Raw genomic sequence first — 20,015 nt, 5'->3', positions numbered from 1 at the left:
AAAAGTTAAATTAAATGAAGGTAACTTAATGCACTTCTTTTTTTCTTTTTTTAAATACCACCTTTAATAATTGTTTTCTTCCAAACGGATACCACTTCTAGCCGAATAATTTCACATGGTATTTGATACCAGTCCTATCTTCACTTTTAGCAAGGATTTTTTTTGGTTAAAGGGAATGTACAACATTTACTTTTGCTGCAATTTTCAGAAATAAATGGAATTGGAGGATTAGTATGTTATAGCAAATATTGTTAAACTGACTTGTTTCACGTTTTGGGCTTGTAGATGCTGGAAAAACCAAGAAAACCAATCATGTTCTTGTAGTCTGGTTCCCTGACCCCACTTAAGATTAAACGGAGAAATGTCACAGACTTTGGGGAATTGTAAGGTCAAAGAATCACTCTAGCAGGCTTGTACCCCCTTCACAGGTGTGTAATCAATTGCAAAGAAAGTGCGGAATAACAAAGTGAAAAGTTAGGAGCATTTTTGGAAAAAAGCCAGGTTTTTTCCAACGCTGGTCGGCCGACCAGCGTTGGAAAAATACAGTTTTTCTTAAAAATGTCAACACACCAGGAGCCACAATTTTACAGGATGCTTTAGACTGTCAATCCCTAACAATTCAGTAAGGTATTTCGTGATTATTTGATCATTTCGTTTTTTGATGTTTGCAAATGTTGTATCTTCCCTTTAAATTGGTAGGTACGTTTCCAAGTAATTGCAAAGATTCCTACGTGCCTTTATCATCCAAAGTTAAATTAGACAATCATTGTAACAGAAAACTATTGAACGGTAAACTGCCTCATTTTTGGCTGTTTCTAAGGCCCATATCTGGAGAACTTCTGGTCCGATTTGGTTGTAACTTGGTATGCACCTACACTGAGATGTGTTACAGATGAAAATTAAAGTGACGTCATGATGACATCATTATATGTCAAGTGCCGTCACATTAAATGTATTTTTTTCCTTCAAATGCCTACATCAACAGAATCGAATGTCCAATTTGGTTGAAACTTGGTATGTACCTGGACCAGGATGTGTTATAGATGAAAATTGAAGTGACGTCATGATGACATTGTCACATGCCATATGGCGTCACATTAAATGTACCTTTTTCAAAGGCCTACCGGTACATCTACAGAACTGTAGGTGCAATTTGTTTCTAAAGGCTCAACTTTGAAAGTCCCCCTTATTTTAATGCCTTGAGTCACTATCCCAACATTGATGTTGCGTTTTAACAGCGTGCAATCTTAAGAACTACTCGTCTGATCGCTCTGCAACTTTCTACAGCACATGCATGTCCTGTAAGTATATAACATGACAAATACATGCAAAAAACAACATGCCGAAACAGCCACTTTTGTCCTCAAACATAAATCTAGTTTAAGTTGATATGCAGTGTTATGGATAATTAGCATTTGCTTGAGTCTTGTGTGTGTCAGTCGCATTAGTAATGCAAATTAAAAATAAAATGAATGCAATTATCAGCTTTATTAAATGTTAGCCAATTTTTCTTTCTTTTTTTCTTTGTTTTAAAAAAAAATGGGCTTCAATTGATCCGGAACAATTGATTTGATATTGCAATAGATTACTAATCAAAAAGACATTTCTTTTTACTCTAATGATTTTTGGTGTGGTTTTAATAACTTACTTAAGGTCAAAAACATTCAAACTTTGGTCTTGTTTCAATTACTTACTTGAAGTAGAAATATTCAAACTTTGGTCTTTTTATAATTATTTACGCGAGGGGGAAGACGTTCAAACTTTGGTACATATATCTTTTCAAGCTTTAAATTAATATTAATTAATCAACCAATAGTTTTATCACCTTTTTTTCTGAAAGACAGAGGAAAACAAATTTTATCTAAGGCATCGAACAATTAAACATCGAAATTGAAATATGATACATTACAACTTTTTTTGAAAACGTAGTAAGATGTTCTGATAACTTCTGGGTATTGCAATTGCCACATCTTAAGGAAAATGATGAGTATATTTTGCCATTGAGTACATATCTTAGAATTTCAATATCATAGTAAAATAATATATTTGACAGGTAACTTTAGATTATTGATATAAAATAACGTCTCCTTTTTTGGTGGTAGTAAAATGATCACATGATCTAATTGCCACATCCACACAAACAAATTGAGAAATGCATATAATTTCATATAATTTCCAAGGATTACAATATTGAATATTTCAAAACAAAAACATTTCGAGCGTATGAAAATTTTACACGATACGTGAGCAAATCATGAATGGTTTAATTTAGCAGTAAAAAAAAATTGAGTCAGTCACGAGCCAATATGGCCCATCAGGCCAGCGTTTATCTCCGGTTTCAGTGGCATGAAACGACTGAGAATATTTCTACTCCCCCTGGATGGGATGCTAGTCCATCGTAGGCTACTCCCCAGCTAATGCCGGTACCCATTTATTCTCCTGGGTGGAGAGAGGCAAGTGGGGGTAAAGTGGCTTGCCCGAGGACACAACATATGACCAGCAGCTGGATTCGAACCCCTTACCCTCTGATCATGAATCACGAACCCTAACCACTTGGCCACATCCCCCCCCCCCCCATCATGATTTAATTCGGAGAATCCCCCCCCCCCCCCCCCCCCATTATGATTTAATTCGGCGAATTTTTTTTTTTTCAATGTAGTGGTGGATTTAAATCTGCCTTGTTTTTAATTTGGTTTGAATTCCACTATTCCGGTAATTGAAACAAACAAAAATAAAGCTTTCCACTTTTTTTGTGACACAGGCTAAAGAAAACAACTGGAACATCCCCCAATTTGCTCCATGGTCTCTGATTGTAACTACATTCACTTGCTAGTGGTCTTCTTGGTATGTGAATAGCCTGCCCATTTAACTTATCAGAGAGTTCCCATCCATTTTGTTTTCAACGTTACAGCTCTGGAGTGTTTTTGTAAACGCCCAGTGGTCATAGAATCCTGCAAACTATACCCAATTTTTGGGAGGGCATTGCATGTGGCACCTCACTCGAGCTGGATGGGAACTTCCTGTGAAATCGGATAACCGTTATTCGGTTCGAAAAAAATTTGGATAATCGAATTTTGAAATCTCTGACTTCTCTCACCACTACTTCAAAGAAAGCTAATTGTGATGAAGTGTAAGATCGTCTAGTTTGCGAGATACATGCCATGGATACCGAGAGTAACCTCTGCGTCAATCTCAGCTCTTGCTAGTTCCTTCATGTCGCGAGCATCCAGCACCACGAGGAAGGATGGTTTGCCCTCGCGTGTGTTGATCACCGCCGAAACCACCACGCCTACAAAACAAGATGATAGTGTATCCCTTCTGTCCGCGTGTACGTGCGTGTTCCATTTTCAGGTCAAATGTTTGGTACCGTCATATGAAAAGTCACAGTTCAATCTCAACCAAACTTGGTGACAATAATCTCGTCACCGTTTTCACGAAGAGGCGAATTTAGTATTTCACTGTCTGAACAAACATTCGAGATAATCGCGTTCAAAGTTGGTCCTTTTTTTTCATTTGACAATTTGAAATTTAAAGATTCATAAAATATGAAAGATTTAGGTATCAGATGAAAGAAGAGATTCTAATCTTCCTCAATGTAGCACACTTTAAGAAAAATAGGTGATTAGTTTTGCAGAATTAATCAATTAAGAAAAGTGGCTGTTCATGAAAACGAACAAAAAGACCAATTAGCAAATTCGCCCCTTCGTGAAAACGCAAAAGTGACTACGCGCAGATTTCGCCCTGCTGCGGTCTGAGTCAATGCATTTTTTGTACAGTACGCGCAGATTCTGGCGCATGCGCCTTTCTTTGTGAAAACGTTTTATTGCACGCGCATGGAATTCGCCCCTTCGTGATAATAACAAATTTAAAAAACAGACGATTTTCATGAAATTCGCCCCTTTGTGAAAACGGTGACGATCTGTGGGTAGGGGGACTTCAGATGACTTGAGACAATTGAGGTCAAAGGTCATCTAGGGGTCAAATAAGGTCACTGTTGATTGCGGTTAGGTCAAGTGAAAAGTGCTGTCTTGACTTACCATCGTCTTCGCTGGTTGATCCTGGGGCGTTGATGAAGATCGGCTCAGAAGGGAAACTCCCTCCCTCCATCCACACTTGAGATGTTCCTGTCGTCGTGTCGACTTTGACCAACTGAAAAAAAACACAAAGGAAAACGTGAGAAAGTCATTATTTCATCATGAAAGGATGGGGTTGAAGGTGAAGGTGGAGATGGAAGTGGGGATGGGGTGGGGGGAGTTGTGTTGAAGAGGATTTTGCCTACCCCCCCCCCCCACGTTTTTTATCTCAGAAATGAAATAACTGATTGTTGTAAAATTTGATTAGATACAAGTAAGAATGTGATGTTTTACATGTTAAAATGTTTAAACGAAACTCGACCAAATTATAGAAAAGGGACAGTACAAGCTAATGGTTTGCCTATTTAAAGCCAGAGTCCATCATTTGCAGCTAGCCAAAAAATAACTGGCGTATTTATTGTTGAAAAACATACTTGGTTGAAAGATAGTGAGGGGACTAAACTCCCTGTGAAATTATTCTTTCTGGCAAGCTGTCATTTTGAAGAAATCAACGAAAGAAGGCCTTTCCAACAGTGCGTCTATAAGAATCACCGTTGGAAATTTCCGTTAGTAGTTCGTTTTTTTTCAATAGGCGAAGTGCGCGCAAGCATTGGCACGACGCACAAGCATGCGCTGTTGCTATAATTCGTCAGATCAGTGCGCGACATCGCGTATAGCTGCAATCGGCTCAGTGAGAACGTGTCTCGGACGCTGAATTCAGGCCCAATTCAAAACATGATTCAGCAACTTTTGATTTGAAAACGAGATCCTAGAATGCTGTATTTCTCGGAATATACAGCTGAAGCTGAGCTGAAACTTCATCAGGTTAGCTGTTCAGCACCCTTCTTTAGATTTTGAGCACTATTGTTGCTTCAAACGAACAAAATGCACAAATTACAAATGATGGACTATACCTTTAATTTACAAAACAGTAGAAGCACTGCATTACTTGATTACATTCGGGATGCCGTTGTTACGTTTTCACTTTTTCACTGACTGCCTGCAACAGTGAAATCTCGATAATTAGTCAAACCTCAAGAGAACGGTTCAAAATTTGACTTAAGCAGAGTTTTGAGTTAAGCAGGGTTGCATATCATTGTTATACTAATGAAGGCAATGGATTCTTTCTTTGACTTAACAGTTGTTTTGAGTTATCAGTGTTTGACTCATCGAGATTTCACTGTGTTTATTATGTCAATCCTTGTTGATTTATCATGTCAATCACGCCGTCTGCAGACATAACGGGCAGGTGTCAGCTTTTGCAAAAATGGCTAAATGTTTAAACGTTTCTTAAAATAGTTGCTAAGGGTTTACAAAATTAAAGGCAAAGTCACACGTTTAGATACAACAGTCCTTCTGATTTGAAAATCACAGGTTTGTGGAAAAAAGCATACATGGATTTTTGAAGGTGTGTGATTTTTCTAGGCGTGTGATTTTCTAGGCGAGTGATTTTTCTAGGTGTGTGATTCTATGGTCCAAGCTGGGATATTATTTCATAATATTCATCTTGGTTTACAATTAAGCCATTTTCTCTTTACTGACGTACTTCATTTTTCGCAAATTATAAAGTATAATTATGCTGTAAATGTATGCCAAGGTGTGCGGTACCGAGGGATTCAGGCGTGCGATTATTCGCACTTCTCTGGAAGCTTTAAGGCGTGTGATGGCGTGGGGGTGTGATCGCACGCCTCAAAACAGAAGGACTGATACAAGGTTGACAGAAAAGGATATATTGAGACCCCTGCTTCAACAATTTGGCATATTTTGCACAAATTCTTACCCTGACTTTTGTTGAGATAGTGTTATAACATCTTCAAGACATTAGTCTATAAACACAAAAAGACTTGAAACAAACAAAAAAATCTGGCAATAATGATATCAGACAAAACATACAAGAGGACTGAATCTGTCCCCCCCCCCCCCCCAGCCATTTCAGGGTTTTAACAGGAATTTGGGGGTTTGAAAAAGTCATTAACAGGAAAAAATATAGAAATACCTTGTCTAGTGTACCACTCAAAGCATAGAAATATTTGTACGGTTTTCCATTGTGTTTCTCATAGTTTATCCTCGGCAGCTCAAGATCTGTAAAAAAGAAAAAGCATCAATTTTTTTAAAAAACCTTTGTTAAAAACACATCTTCTTTCCTCAATATGACACTGAAAAGTGACAATTGATATTTTTGCATCTACTACAGCTCATCATGTTACGAGGTCTTTGTTGAATTTTGGAAACTGAAAATAGAAAGCAGTGTCCTCTCTGAGTGATCCCCGTTTGCTATTTCCCAGGTTTGCAGCATTGCTGATGTTGCTAGCATCGTGACTTTGGGCGTGATCCCTGGCTACATGGGTTTATGGCTTCTGACTAGCGCCCCTTGAACAAAGACATTGACAAAATGGGGAACGGCCAACATAGGGCTGGATAGCTCAGTTGGTAGAGCACTGGAACAGCAATCCAGAGGTCGCAGGTTCAAACCCCGCTCCAGTCAATTTCTTTGTTCAATTTTCAAATTATTCTAAAAAATTGGTAAAAAACGCTTTTTGACCAATATGAACCCCCCCCCCCCCCCATGGAATGAACACGTCATGTCTGCGTACTAGTTATTGCGAATATTTGTGCAAAATACGCACAACTTCATTTATTCTGAATGTACGCAAACACATAGCGTCTTTGTATAAGCATCAGGCGTCGTTCGCAATATAGGACTGTCCATTTTCGAACAACTTACTATTTGATTACTCAGTACATAATTTTTTCATAATTTTTTGTCACTCGATGGCCGAGATCTGAGGGGGTGCTGAAACCTTGCCCACCAATTGCCCCCCCCCCCCCCCCCCCCCCCCCCCCAGATTTTAGAGTCTGGCGCCGCAACTGAGCACATAATGAAAATAAAAATAACATAGAGCTATATTAAATTACTAGAGCGCTTACTCGCCAATCTGCGCGCGGAGACGCTTTGAAGCCATCCTGGGCGCAGACATTTTGAATTCATGTGCCTGTTTGTAGAACATAATGAAATTAGATGGATTGAATTTTGAAAGTGTACTCTACATGCAACGCGCAAGTAGAACACACGCAAACAACTTAAGCGCATCACTGACGGTTCAAAAAAACGTGACGGCAAAAAGCATCTGCAGCGAATACGCACACGCGTTGTGCTGTTTGCGTAGAGCAAAATGACACGCTCATTTGCTGATCGTGCGTTTCGGTTATGGGCGTATTGGCTTCGATAGCGCACCGGTATGGAATACAAACACAGATATGCAAATAGCCGTACAAAAGCCGTACACAATTTCTAGGTCTCCATAGGTTAGTGCACAAACATGGATGCGCCCAGCAGGCATTACTTTGTACACAAAGTTAGCGCTCTAGTAATTTAATATAGCTCTATGGTCACAAATAGGACTTACACTGTTCGCTTAGGAGCTCAGGAGTACAGTGAATAGAGCCGTCTTCCTTGAGGACAGAAGTCGCCTTAGAGTAATCCAAGCCGTTCAGATTAACACCAGGAGTCTAAAAAAAATTTTAAAATGAAGTTTAAAACAAATATAATTTAATAAAGAAGACAAGGCAGGCCTATTAAAGCTGGTCCAAGAGTGCACCAAATTCTATTCAATTCGGGTGATTCACGATGCAGTGCGCCACCAAGAGTTTGACAACGGTTTATGAAAAATGACGTGGTTTGAAAAGTTTCACATTTACTGAGATTACGGGAGTGAAAATTGTCGCGCCACAATGTCACGCTGCCCAGAATGAACGGCAGGGAATATCAACCGCACAGTGCTGGCATGCATGGGAGCACACAAATTGAATTTACCCGCGCTTTGTTTATGGGCACTGCGCAGTCAATAGGGCCAATTACGGGCATGCGTGGTTACGCTTAGCAAGTTCTCCTGGCGTAATCTTTATATTTGCAACTTTTCAAACTGCATCATTTTTCATAACCTGTCGTCAATCATGGATGATTTACAGTCTTTGGTAGCAAACGGGGTATCAAAATGTAGCTAACAACATTCCCCAAAGGTCTGCATAAATGACGCCAGCATAAGACGATCAGATTCAAAATTATGACCCCTCCAATGAGTGTGGACTTTCTTTTTCTGTGGTTGTTAGTATGCGCACAGTGAATAGGGGCCAAGTTCGCGCAGGGACTATAGTTGACCAATGGTTAACTAACGTTTGCCCGAACTCTGTCTAGTCGACGGTGGTTGACTACGCTAGTCGACTATTTGGAACCAGCCTACTGGGGCTGGTTGCATCTCTGGTAACCAATAGCCGCGTGCATTCATAACGCTAGCAGAGAACCAGGAACCAGAAGTTTTGCGATGACATTTTGACCAGCGTTTGACTAGAGACGTTCGCACGTTGCTATCAGTGCGCAGGCGTAAGGTACGTCACAAATCAACCACTAGTCGACTCATGGTCCTTGCCCGAACTTGGCCCAAGTCGACTGGGCTCTCAAAAGTGGTCAAACAGTGCCCTCTCTTGTTTGGGCACGGAGCCTATAGACTGACCTCAAAAAAAGGGGGATGATTTTTACCTTCTCGTGTTCGAGTGGTAGAATAAACCTCTTGCCGACAGCGTCAACATCTGTTAATCCCTTCCCCTGCTCTGCAAAGTTCAGTCCATTCATGATCCCGATATCTCTATAGCAACACAGGTCAACAACGACATGGCCCGCCTCTTCATAGGCATTGATGTGATGGAAACAGAAGAGGGCGTCGGTCAGGAACTTTTGGGAGAGGAGCTCCCCCGTGTCGCGCTTGACCAGGTGGAATCGGGCGGGTCGTGTCTCGTGATACTGCATCGCATCTAAGAACGATTCTGTAAATTTTGTTTACAAAACATTCATTTACAAATTTGGATGTTTGATCATCACGTGATGGCATCTTTCAGAAAACAGTTCTCTTTGGAACATGCATATCTCTTGAAATAATGGTTTAAAAGTGTTGATATATACAGGGCGAGTCAAAAAGAATGACAACCCGAGATTACACACAGGTATTAAGATACAAATTTCTATCATTTTTGTCAAGACTGAAAAATTATTTTTACTGTCAGATTTTGTGTCCTCTGCAAATTTACATGCAGGCAAATCAAGTCATTCTAAGGCAGAGACTCAAATCGAGTCATTCTAAGATAGAGACTCAAATTGAGTCATTCTACGGTAGTGACTCAAATCAAGTCATTCTAAGGCAGAGACTCAAATCCAGTCATTGTAAGGTAGAGACTCAAATCAAGTCATTTTAAGGCAGAGACTCAAATCGAGTCATGCTAAGGCAGAGACTCAAATCGAGTCATTCTAAGGCAGAGACTCAAATCGAGTCATGCTAAGGCAAAGACTCAAATCGAGTCATTCTAAGGTAGAGACTCAAATCGAGTCATGCTAAGGCAGAGACTCAAATTGAGTCATTCTAAGGCAGAGACTTAAATTGAGTCATTCTAAGGTAGTGACTCAAATCGGGTCATTCCAAGGTAGTGACTCAAGTCGAGTCATTCTAAGGCAGAGACTCAAATCGAGTCATTCTAAGGTAGAGACTCAAATCGAGTCATTCCAAGGTAGTGACTCAAGTCGAGTCATTCTAAGTTACTCAAGTTGAGTCATTTTAAGAAAGCGACAAGGTGAGTCAATCCACGGCGAGTCGAGTTGAGTCCCTTGCTAGCAGTGACTCAAGTCAGGTCAAGTCATCGGCAGACAATGATATAGGAATAAATGGTTCTCACCATTACGGAATAATCTTGCAAAGCGCAACTTGAGAATGTTCAGAACCAAGGGCTGTTCCAGGAAAACGATGTAATTGTCAGTCATGCCGAAGCTGTGGTAGTAGGAAGGGAATTTATCCGAGGCTGGAATCGAACAGAGAATAGATGCCTTGCTCATCGGGTCCGCCATCACGCCTGTTCAACATAACAGAAAATAAATTAATATTAGTGCTGTGTATTTTTTGTATAATTTAGTGTTCCGTTGTTCCAAACTTTCAAACATGTTCGAATATTGAATATTCGGTTTTGAAATGCACTGATCAAGTTAATCACTTCGAGGTTTCCCCCGACTTTTCTCATGCAGTGTTGCCAAACTTCTTTATTGACAAACTTCAAATTCATTCAGTTTAATACTGGTACTATTACCTTAATAATGCTTGCTGTTGAACCTTTGTGAACAGTTTCAGTGTCATGAAATGTAGTACGAAATTCAAAAAGTGGTGGCGTCCGGAAATTGGGCACAAAATCGGCTGAGTGTTCCCTAACAGGCGCACCTTAACAAATCTCCGAAAATTCCAAGTTTAAAACTTTCTTTGAAGTTGACAAATTCTGATAAACCATTATTATCGCCGTTCAAATACCCAACTACAAGTCTGTCAGAAACTTATTTTCTTATTTTTGGGCGCATACCAAAAGAGTTCACTGCGTACTTCAAAATATAATCAAAAGTCTGCCAGAAAAAAAACATTTCTCAGTTAACTATGTAACGGCTAGTAAGTAAACTCAAGATTTATGAACGGGAATGTTTAGAGCTTGATGAAATTTCACTTACTTTGAAATTTGAGGAAAGAATTTTGCTCTAGCAAGACACTAGAGGTGAAAAATCAAAGTGCGCCACGTTAGGGGCACTGCCGCTGGAACAAACTTTTGCCAGGGGGTGCTGGAATTTCTAATTAATACGAAAGCGGAGCGCAAAGCCCTTACGTCGTGGCTTAATTTGGAATATGGATGCTCTGTGGTGCAATCTGAGTCGATTCCTGGCCACTCTCATTTGACTTTTTTAGCAAAAGTTTTTTGAGATTATAAAGATAATTTATTCCATTATTTTGTTTAGAATATACTGTTGCTCTTAAAATGTTTAACTGTACTGAAAAGTGGAGAACCCTGTATTTTTATCTCCATTTTTGGTTCCATTTAATTCTGGAAAAAGAATTGTATCATTATGCATGACATTGCATGTAAATATTATTGTTGCAAGGCTACTTTCTTACATTTAGTAAATTCCGTCGTGTATGTTTTGTTTTAGTTTCTGAGCCCTTACGGCGTGGGGCCACAGGGCCAGGGGCCAGCTTTAAGGCCCCGGAAAATGTTGGATTCTGGAAGCACTGTGATGAAATATACTGAAGTACATGTATACTGTTTTTTGGTTTACGTTAAAACAAATGGTTCCACTGGAAACGGATGAATTTCTGTTCATAAAAATATTCACATAGTTCTAACTCACCAAACGATGTAACTCTCGATATATTTGCAGTGTTATTTGTTTGTTAAAGGAAATGGCAAATATAAACGACTAAAAGACCGAATGCATCTTTATGTTTATGATCGACAGATGGCAAGTTTGGGGCTAGGCAAGGATTTATCGGTCTACTGAGTTTTTATGAGGAAAAGCTTGCAGAGGGTTAAATATGAATAGTTTTTTTATTAAAACGAAACTACACTGGAATTGGCGTTAAGCATGACTAGTTTCAATGAAAGCCGTCCCACTCCTATTAGGTTGGGGATGTGTGTGAGAACCTTGCTAATTGTTAGTGTTGAGTACAGAATGCTATAGCAACGTCAATGAACTTGTAAATGAAAAGAAAAACCTTCAGGGGAAAGGTATGAACATTTGCCCCTACTGAAAGATCGAATGAAAAAAAAATCCTGGCAAGCATTATCAACTTTGCCACCATTGTCATGGCCGAGGTTATTGCTTTCGGGTCAAAGCTTCCATCGTGGCGAAAATATCATAGACATGTCATGATTTTAGATACCTTGAGAGAAATATCGATTCTGCACTGCCTGAAGATTTAGAAAATACCTCCTCTTGATATTTTACAGTGTTTGTGCTAGACTTTCGAAGCGCCGCGCTGAGCCGCGGCAAAACTAGAAACGAACAAAACGAAGGAGATATTTGTAGAGCAAGCATAATGTGTAGCGTTGCGGCGCAATTTCATCGTCGTAGAACACTGCTGGCTGGAACACATTTTTGCCCGGGAGTAGGGGGTATGCCAGCACCCCAATCCAAAAAGTTGGGGTGCTGCAGCACCCACAGCACCCCCTGTTCCCGCGGGCTTGTGGTTAGGGGCTGCGACATCAAGAAAACATACCTGGGTCTGGTGGAGGGGCCTTGATGATGTTGTAGTGCGTCTTCTTAGCAAAATGTGATCCCATGTTGTAAAGGGTGCCGTCATTTCCGATGTGTGGGTGGGCAGTCGCGGTGTGCACTGCGACCTTTTTAGAAAGATCAACCTGTTGATGCGATAAACTATAGTTACTTAGATTGTTCAATTCGGGCGATTCACAATGCAGTGCGCCACCAAGAGTTTGCCGTGGAGAGTCCATTTTTCAAGTTTACGATTGACAAAACACAGCCCATTTGAATGAGTAGACAACTACAGAGATCAGTAGACAACTTAATTCAGCCAACTTGTTATAGATTGGGGAAAAGCATTCTGCCGCCTTACAAAAAACGCCACATTGATAACCAAAAAAAACAAGGCGGGAAAACAGATACTTGAATCATATGCTTATTAAACAACTGACCGCAAAAACTATCAATTTCAAATGTCCTGCGCTGCGAATTTGTCGACCATTTCCCACAATGCACTGGGAAAAATGAACTCTCCTTGGCAAACTCTTGGTGGCGCACTGCATTGTGAAACGCCCAAATTCATAGCCAGTTTATGAGCCCATAGCTTTGTTTTTCAGGTCAATGAAATGCTAATTTACCCATGGCAAAATGTTGAGAGTTTCCGCCCAACTCCGAAGACAATCGGACAAAACTGTTTTCAAAATGGCAGGGGGAGTTTTTTGACGAATGTTTATAGAGACAGGTATAAAATCGTCCATAAAACATCTGTCATAATAAAAGCTGTGATTATCAAAGACGATTAAAGTTTTCAAAACGTTGCTCAACTACACCAAGTTTTGATACATCATTCATAAGCTAATTGTGCAAGCTGCGCAACAACATGCGTTGCGTAAAACTCACCCATGGAATCAAGTACGCACTGTTTTGTGAAATAGGCAGCAAACAAAACATAGTAAATCGTGACATAATAAACAGGACTCCCGATGCAGCGTAGTATAAATGAGTCCTGTTTATTACGTCACGATTTACTATGTTTTGTTTGCTGCCCCCAACGATGACTTTTACACAAATTGCACGTTCGGGTCGAAACAGGACCTGAAAAACAGCTCTCAAAAGTACCTTTTGTACTCATTTCATGACAGACACAATAGTCGTTTTTATTTCATCACACCTTAGGTTACATATACCCGAAAAATGACGGAAATGTCTTCAGCATTCCACAACCTCTTTAACACACGCTTCTGTGTACGCATCGTCAATGAAAAACTTTAGCTCTTCTAAGTCATCATATGCGCATGTGGTCATTCCAAAATGCACCATGTCTAGCAACGCGTGATCTTTTTGCCTTGTGAACAAGATGGCGCATATTACCGTGAGAAAAACCTTATTGTGAAAGGGTTCACTCTGACCACCAACCTTGTCCAACGTCTCCAAACCAACAGGGTCGATTTTCCGAATACTACTGGTCTCGGTCATGACATAGCATTCATCTCCAAAGGCCATCCAGTTGACGTTGCAGTTGTCGGTCATCTCGCCCTGCTTGAACATGGACATGAAACGTCCAAAGATGCTCAGACAGGGATCGGGGTGCGCCATGGTACCGAACTCCGACACGACGATGCGATTCTGCTCCATAGCTTTAGTGTAGGAATCACTGCGCTGGAAGCGACTCTGATAGGTCACCTGTAGACGCCAAATCACAGACGAAGCCAAAACGTGACGAGACAAGTCTAATAAAACTGGTCCCAGAGATCACAAAATAGTTTTCAGTTGATTCCGAAGATCTTAGAATAAAGGGTAACGTAATGGATGAAAAATCCACTTTCGCAGCCTGCATGGAGACTTGACTTATTGCCTACACATGTATCATGAAAGTACTTGAAACAAACAGCGCCAGACTTACGCACGCGTGGTGTTGATACATCACATACATGAACAGATTAAACGTGAATCTATAAGTGATATATTAAGTTAGCAACTGTCACAGCCACGCCCCATCTATGCCCCTTCCACGTCCAAGCCTCGCCCCAGCCGCGCCCCTTAAAAAAAGTTAGTTAACAACGACAAACCATCAAACACGTAATTGTAAGTATCTTTGCCCCAGCCACGCCCCAGCTACGCCACGCCCAAGCCACGCCCAAGCTCAGACTGGGACCTGGAGTGCTCTGAAACGTGCAAAACTAAATCAGGTCCACTGTACTCACTCTTTAGCCAGCAAATTTCTCCAGAAATTCCACTGGGCAAAGAAAATGTCCTCAGTATTTCACCAACCAAGTTTGCAGACTCAATTCAATACTAAAAGGAGACATTTCTTCAGTATTTTGCACATGAGAGGGAAGTCAAGTGATTTCAAAATGAGGCTAAAGACTAGACTGGTACATGTCCAACCATGGTGCAACTAATTGGAAAAGACTGACCTCTTCATTCAGTGTCATTAGTCTGGTGGCTGACTATGGAGAAATGTGTAGTAAATAGAGACTAGTTCCCGGTTCATGCCACATGTTTCTTTTGGCACAGTTGATTGATGCAGTACTGAAGCTGTGTTGGACTGATTGTTTCAGGTGCCAGTCTACAATTCTACGTGTATTTTCTTGTATTGCATGTTTTCGATACCTTAAGTTTTGGGACTTTCATACACAAATTTTTGGACTAGCCCAAGCCATGAATGGCCATGCCCCAGCTACGCCCAGCAACTGGCTTAAAGGGAATGTACATCACTGGCTTTTGCTGTAATTTTCAGAAATGAACTATTTGAGGGGTTAGTATAAGTGGCCATTCAGAATTTTCAATGTTTTAAAATTTTGATCTTTTTTCCAAATTGTGGGTGGGTGGGTCAAGCTAAATAATTGAAAATCGAAATTCACTTTCCATGGAAAAAAGATAAAAAACAAAGAAAGATAGATCTTTTGACTTGCCTGAACTACGCGCAAACGTTCCAATATCGCGATGCGTGTTTCTTTTTCAACTTCGTCCCCTGTATGTACTGTCAGTGGCATAGCCAGGAATTTTTCGGGGGGGGGGGGGGGGGGGGGGGGGGGGGGGGGGGGGGGGGGGGGGGGCTGGAACATGTATGGGGGGGGCGTCATGTAGATCAATGATAATTTTTTTAGAAACTCAAAATCTCAGTGGGGGAGGCGACTGGGGGGCGACAAGGTTTCATGGGGGGGGGCTGTCGCCGTCTGTCGGTCTTCTATGCTGTTATTTTTACTTTCAGGTACCTTCAATGGTACTATGTTTAATTAACCTGTTCATTTGTTTAATTAAACTAATAACGCACATATAGTTGCCAAATATGGCACTAACAAGTTTGAGGTCGGCAATTTCGTCTTTAAAAATCTGGGTACGTCGGGTTACCGTACACACAATGTCCTGGAAACAACAGTACCAAAGTACAGAAAGTCATACGCAAGAGCTCCCCAGCAAGTATCGCTGACGCCATTATGATTCCAAAGTTTCTCACTGTGTCACACAGTGAAATATCTAAACAGCGTCGTTGTACATTTGTATTGTGAACACATAAAAGCATTCATGTCGCGTTCTTGCACACTTGTTGCAAGTCGACATAGATATCCTTGAACCACTGCCCCTGCTTTGCATAACAAGTGCACATGAATGAACGATTCGACTTTTATTCAAAGAAATTTCTATGTACAGTCACCAGACTCTATTCAGTAAAGTCCCCGTCAAAACTAAAGTAATCAATCCACGTGCATAACGCACGGCTACACCATCGTACAGTGTGGCAGGGACACCAACAAGTAACACAACAACTAAACATTTTAAAAAAAAAAAGATAAATATTCTGATTGAATTTCGTTAAAAGATACTTGTTGGTGAGGTATCACATAATTTTATCACATAAAAGAGGAAGGCCGACAACTTCACGCCGTCACTGAACTAGACACACATGTACATGGTGTTTAAGTACATGTACATGTAAGTGCATGTACATGTACATGTACATGTTCAGTTTTTTATTAATCGAAATTAGGGGTGGGTGGGTGGGTCAAAATAATTTGGAAAAAAAGTCGAAATTTTAAAACATTGAAAATTCTGAATGGCCCCTAATACTAGATCAAATATTGTTACACTGACATGTTTGAAGTTTTGTGTTCGAACATGCTGGAAAAACCAACAAAAACAAAAATGTTCAAGTAGTCTGGTTCCCTGACTCCACTAAAGATGAAATGAATCAATTTATAGATGCCGGAAAATTGTAAGGTAAGGGAACCAGTCTAGCTGGCCTGCACCCGTTCATGAACATGTAAATAATAGCAAACAAAATTTGGACTGAAAAAAAAGGTAAATTTGGAGCAGTAGTTGAAAAATAGTTAGGTTTTTCCAACGGTGGTCGGCCGACCACAGTTGGAAATGTATACAAAAACACCATTCTCTTGAAAACGACTTCACACTGGTGTCATAATTTTACAGGATGCTTTAGACTGTCATTTCCCAACATCCTAGGAAGGCATTTCGTAAAAACTTTGTAGTTTTATTTTTGGATGTTTGCAAATGTTGTAACTTGTATATTCCCTTTAACCTACCTTTCCTTCACTAATGTTGAATCTTGTAAGCAACGACAAGCCGTCAAAGACGTGATTGTAGGTATCGTTGCCAACCTCATACTTGCCAGGGCCGTTGCGGAGAAGACTCCCATTGATCCAAGCCGGAACCTCACCTGTTAATTTGAGGGGAAATTTGGAAGTTTGTTCAATAAAATGACTGCAGGATTTTTACAGTATTTAACTAGATGCCCAAAGGTAAGGCCGAATAAAAAAAAAAATGTTTCTCGTCCGGGTTTTTGAAAAAAAGGAGGAAGAGGGGCTTTTTATTTTTTATTTTTTTCAAGATGGTCCCCATTTTAAAATTTCCTGCAACCGTTGGACAAGAGAACTGAACATATTTACAGTGTCATTTAGACTTGCATTGGTCTGCAATGAACAGTTTTAGACGAAAGTATTTATTTTCCAATGAATTTTAGTCTGGTTCCCAGACCAAAAGATTCCGACTATTCCTGATGAATCTTAGGTCAGGTAGCCTCCGGTAATACAATGTATTACAATTTACATCACGTGACTAAAACGGGAGGAATTCCTCCTTTTTCCGAAATTGTCCGAAGTTTGCCGAATTTATTTCGTCGACAATCGGATAGTGTCCGAGTATTTCCGAGTATAATATAGGTTTTATTAACTGCTAATTGCTTATTAAAAACTTTAAAAAACTAGTTGATAATTAATATCCGTTGCTTTTATTTAGAAAACTTGAAATCAACGACGATTTTGCACTCGGATCGTATACGAGGGGCGAACTTTTTGCTGCGTCATGCACTAGTTTGAATTTGACGACCGTTACCGGCATTTTTCAAAACGCGGCGTGGTCTCAACTCGGCTCCGCCTGCTAACAGTGCTGTTTGGGTGTCCAGCTTTGAAGATTCCAGGTTAAAATTAGTCAATGTTTTTTTACAGAAGTATTAAACTGTATATCATAACTGTATGATATATGAAGCAAGTGATTTATTTTCTAAAAAATTATCGGAACATTAAAAGCTTTATGTGATAAAGCGAATTCGGAAACGAAGTCGAGCTTTGAAAAAGGGCCGTCAATGTCGTCATGTTTATTTTTAGCCACGGAGGCTGCCTGACCTACAATTTAGACGTGTAGACGTTGGGGGAAATTGTCAGGTCGGGGAACCAGACTAGATGAATTTGTGGACTTTCTCGGTGTTTTTTTTTACTGCATTTTTCAAAAATAAAATTGTTTTTAAAAATCCAGGCGGCCTCCAAAAAGGAAGCGGGCAGGGACGAGAAACATGGGTTTTTTTTTACTTCGCCTGAGACATTTGATTTTTTCCCCCCTACTTTTTAAAGATGCGTACCTGTGCTTCTTGACCTAAAAAAAATACTTTTATTTCAATCGTTATTTTCCTAGCAATATAGAAATTATTCAAACCGAAAAAGCTGCGAAACTGTAAATATTCATTTTCACGAAGTAGCAGTTTACAACACGAGGAAAGTGCAACTTCAGGTCAGTGCGCGTGCGCTCATACAAGGAGAGTGTTACTTCGTGAAAACGTTTTTGCTCACATTTGAGAAGAGTGCGCACCATGCATTACAATGGTAAATGGAACTTGAGTGTTTCGTGAAAACGAAAATTGTCACTTTTGCGCAAAAGTTGCCATGGATAATTAGCAGAATTATTAAAGTAAAGCTCTTGAAGCTTTGAAACTTCGTGCAATGGTAGGCCTCGATGAATAATGTTTACAAATGTAAAAAAACTGAAAATCGACAAAAAATATGGTTTAACATGTGGAGTGTTACTTCGTGGTGTCGGTGACGATATATTATGTCTAGGAAGGTCAGTCATTCATGAAAAAAATGTTGAAAAAACATGAATCTGGGACTGAGAAACATTTCCAATTTTGTTAGAAATAAGAACATACTTTGAAAATGCTCTCGACTCTCCATAGACTTTGTACACAACCAAAGAAGTGGCGTCTATAGATACTACATTCTTTCGAAGTCGAGTATTTGGGACACATTATATCAGCATTATGGGGCTAACCAAGACATCTAAAATGTCTGGTTTCCCTGAAAATTCTCCATAAAATTCTGAGATGAACAAAAAATCGCAAAACTCCCAACTTATAGTTATATTCAAGTTCATTTTCCAGCGTTCCAAACTGTCCAAGTAAAAAAAAAACCCAGTAACTGCGCATGTTCAGTCATTGTGTCACTGTCAGTGCATATTCGGCAAGCTAACGTTTACTAAAGGTTTGCCGTCTCCGGCTAAATATCCACTGCCAAACAGAAAAGGAAACGGCAAAATTAGCAGCAGCCTTAAAAAATAATTGGGCTATGACACTTGGCCTACCTTTGATTGTTGTTTGCAGAGGTTCTGGTTGTTCATTCTCGACAGAGAAGTACAGTGCCTTGGCGCTGGCATCACTGGACGAATTCGCTCGGATAAACGGTGCAGCATTGCGGACCAAAGGCAAGACATCTGTCGTTCTTAAACGAGCGATCGCCATTTTTTAATTGATTGGTGAATTGACCGCGTCTTGTGAAAAGGTTTCCAGAGTTACTGGGATATGATTAACGGTTCGCTCGTAGCTCGTACTGCCGCGCCGGCCCTGCAAACATAGGACGGGGCGGGGCTTCGAGCGAAGGTTAAACATGTTAAAGGGTGCATGAAGTGATTTTTTCTTCGGAACATATTTTTTGCAAATGTATAGTTCTGGGGGGGCTGGGGGTCTAACCCCCCCCCCCCCCCAGCTCTGTCAAAAAAAAATTATCATACAAATTCCTGAAAAATAATGCGACTGGATAATCGACTGGACTCGACCTTCTTGACCTAATGATTCGACTCGACTCGAGTCACAAAAATCAGTGACTCGTTACAACTCTGGCAAGTGCCCTATTTTAGTGTTCCCCCCACCATGTTTGAAAAGCGTTCCACCGCCCCCGTGTATAGGCCTTTCTCACCACTGACAATGAACACATTGAAAATTGGAGTGTTGAAACCAATAAATGAGTTGTGTTTTATTGTCCTGTGGCATACTCTCCTTGTTAATACTCATCAAAAAACAAAACAAAATCTACCAGTTTAAAATAATATGTATTCTACCTCAAAAAATATATATACCGACGTGACAAAGCCGGTTGTTTTTGTAAAGTCATATTTGTGAGTTGTTTTATAAAACATTTATATAGTTAACTTCTTTTGCTAAAAGTGGTGTTTTTTTTTAATTAACTTCTTTTGCTGAAAGTGGTGGTTTTTTTTTAAATTCACATTAGAAATAAACTGTAAAACACTTCAATTTAACATTAATAAGCACCTAACCAGAACCCACAATGTAAAACACTTTTTATGCATCAACTGTACATTGT

General features: G+C 40.1%; 1 protein-coding gene and 1 non-coding gene across 2 annotated transcripts; one reads left to right on the top strand and one right to left on the bottom strand.

Annotated features, from left to right (window-relative positions):
- Window positions 1–3,082: 3,082 nt before the first annotated feature.
- On the bottom strand, window positions 3,083–19,361 carry LOC119731330 (retinoid isomerohydrolase-like). The gene is made up of 10 exons (XM_038204492.1): window positions 19,000–19,361; window positions 16,674–16,807; window positions 13,546–13,812; window positions 12,146–12,287; window positions 9,795–9,968; window positions 8,611–8,894; window positions 7,481–7,583; window positions 6,070–6,155; window positions 4,038–4,149; window positions 3,083–3,289 (listed from the first exon to the last, which is right to left on the bottom strand). Exons 1-10 carry the CDS (start codon window positions 19,154–19,156, stop codon window positions 3,141–3,143), a joined length of 1,608 nt encoding a protein of 535 aa, XP_038060420.1. The 5' UTR covers window positions 19,157–19,361; the 3' UTR covers window positions 3,083–3,140.
- Window positions 6,486–6,558, top strand: Trnaa-agc. The gene has a single exon. It is a non-coding gene; the product is annotated as a tRNA-Ala (tRNA).
- Window positions 19,362–20,015: the final 654 nt, after the last annotated feature.

This window comes from Patiria miniata, unplaced genomic scaffold, assembly GCF_015706575.1.
Source record: "Patiria miniata isolate m_02_andy unplaced genomic scaffold, ASM1570657v1 HiC_scaffold_23, whole genome shotgun sequence".
NCBI classification, from domain to species: Eukaryota; Metazoa; Echinodermata; class Asteroidea; order Valvatida; family Asterinidae; genus Patiria; species Patiria miniata.
The sequence above is the reverse complement of the archived record's forward strand: the minus strand, read 5'-3'. Positions and strand labels throughout refer to the sequence as shown.

What these genes read in the sequence shown, in the direction of transcription:
- LOC119731330 (XM_038204492.1), bottom strand. Translation starts at nt 19,156, where the DNA reads ATGGCGATCGCTCGTTTAAGAACGACAGATGTCTTGCCTTTGGTCCGC. An exon ending in GTTTGGAGACGTTGGACAAG is followed by an intron (nt 12,288 to 13,545) that starts GTTGGTGGTCAG and finishes TCGCATCAACAG; the next exon opens with GTTGATCTTTCTAAAAAGGT. An exon ending in TGCAAGATTATTCCGTAATG is followed by an intron (nt 8,895 to 9,794) that starts GTGAGAACCATT and finishes CAAAATTTACAG; the next exon opens with AATCGTTCTTAGATGCGATG.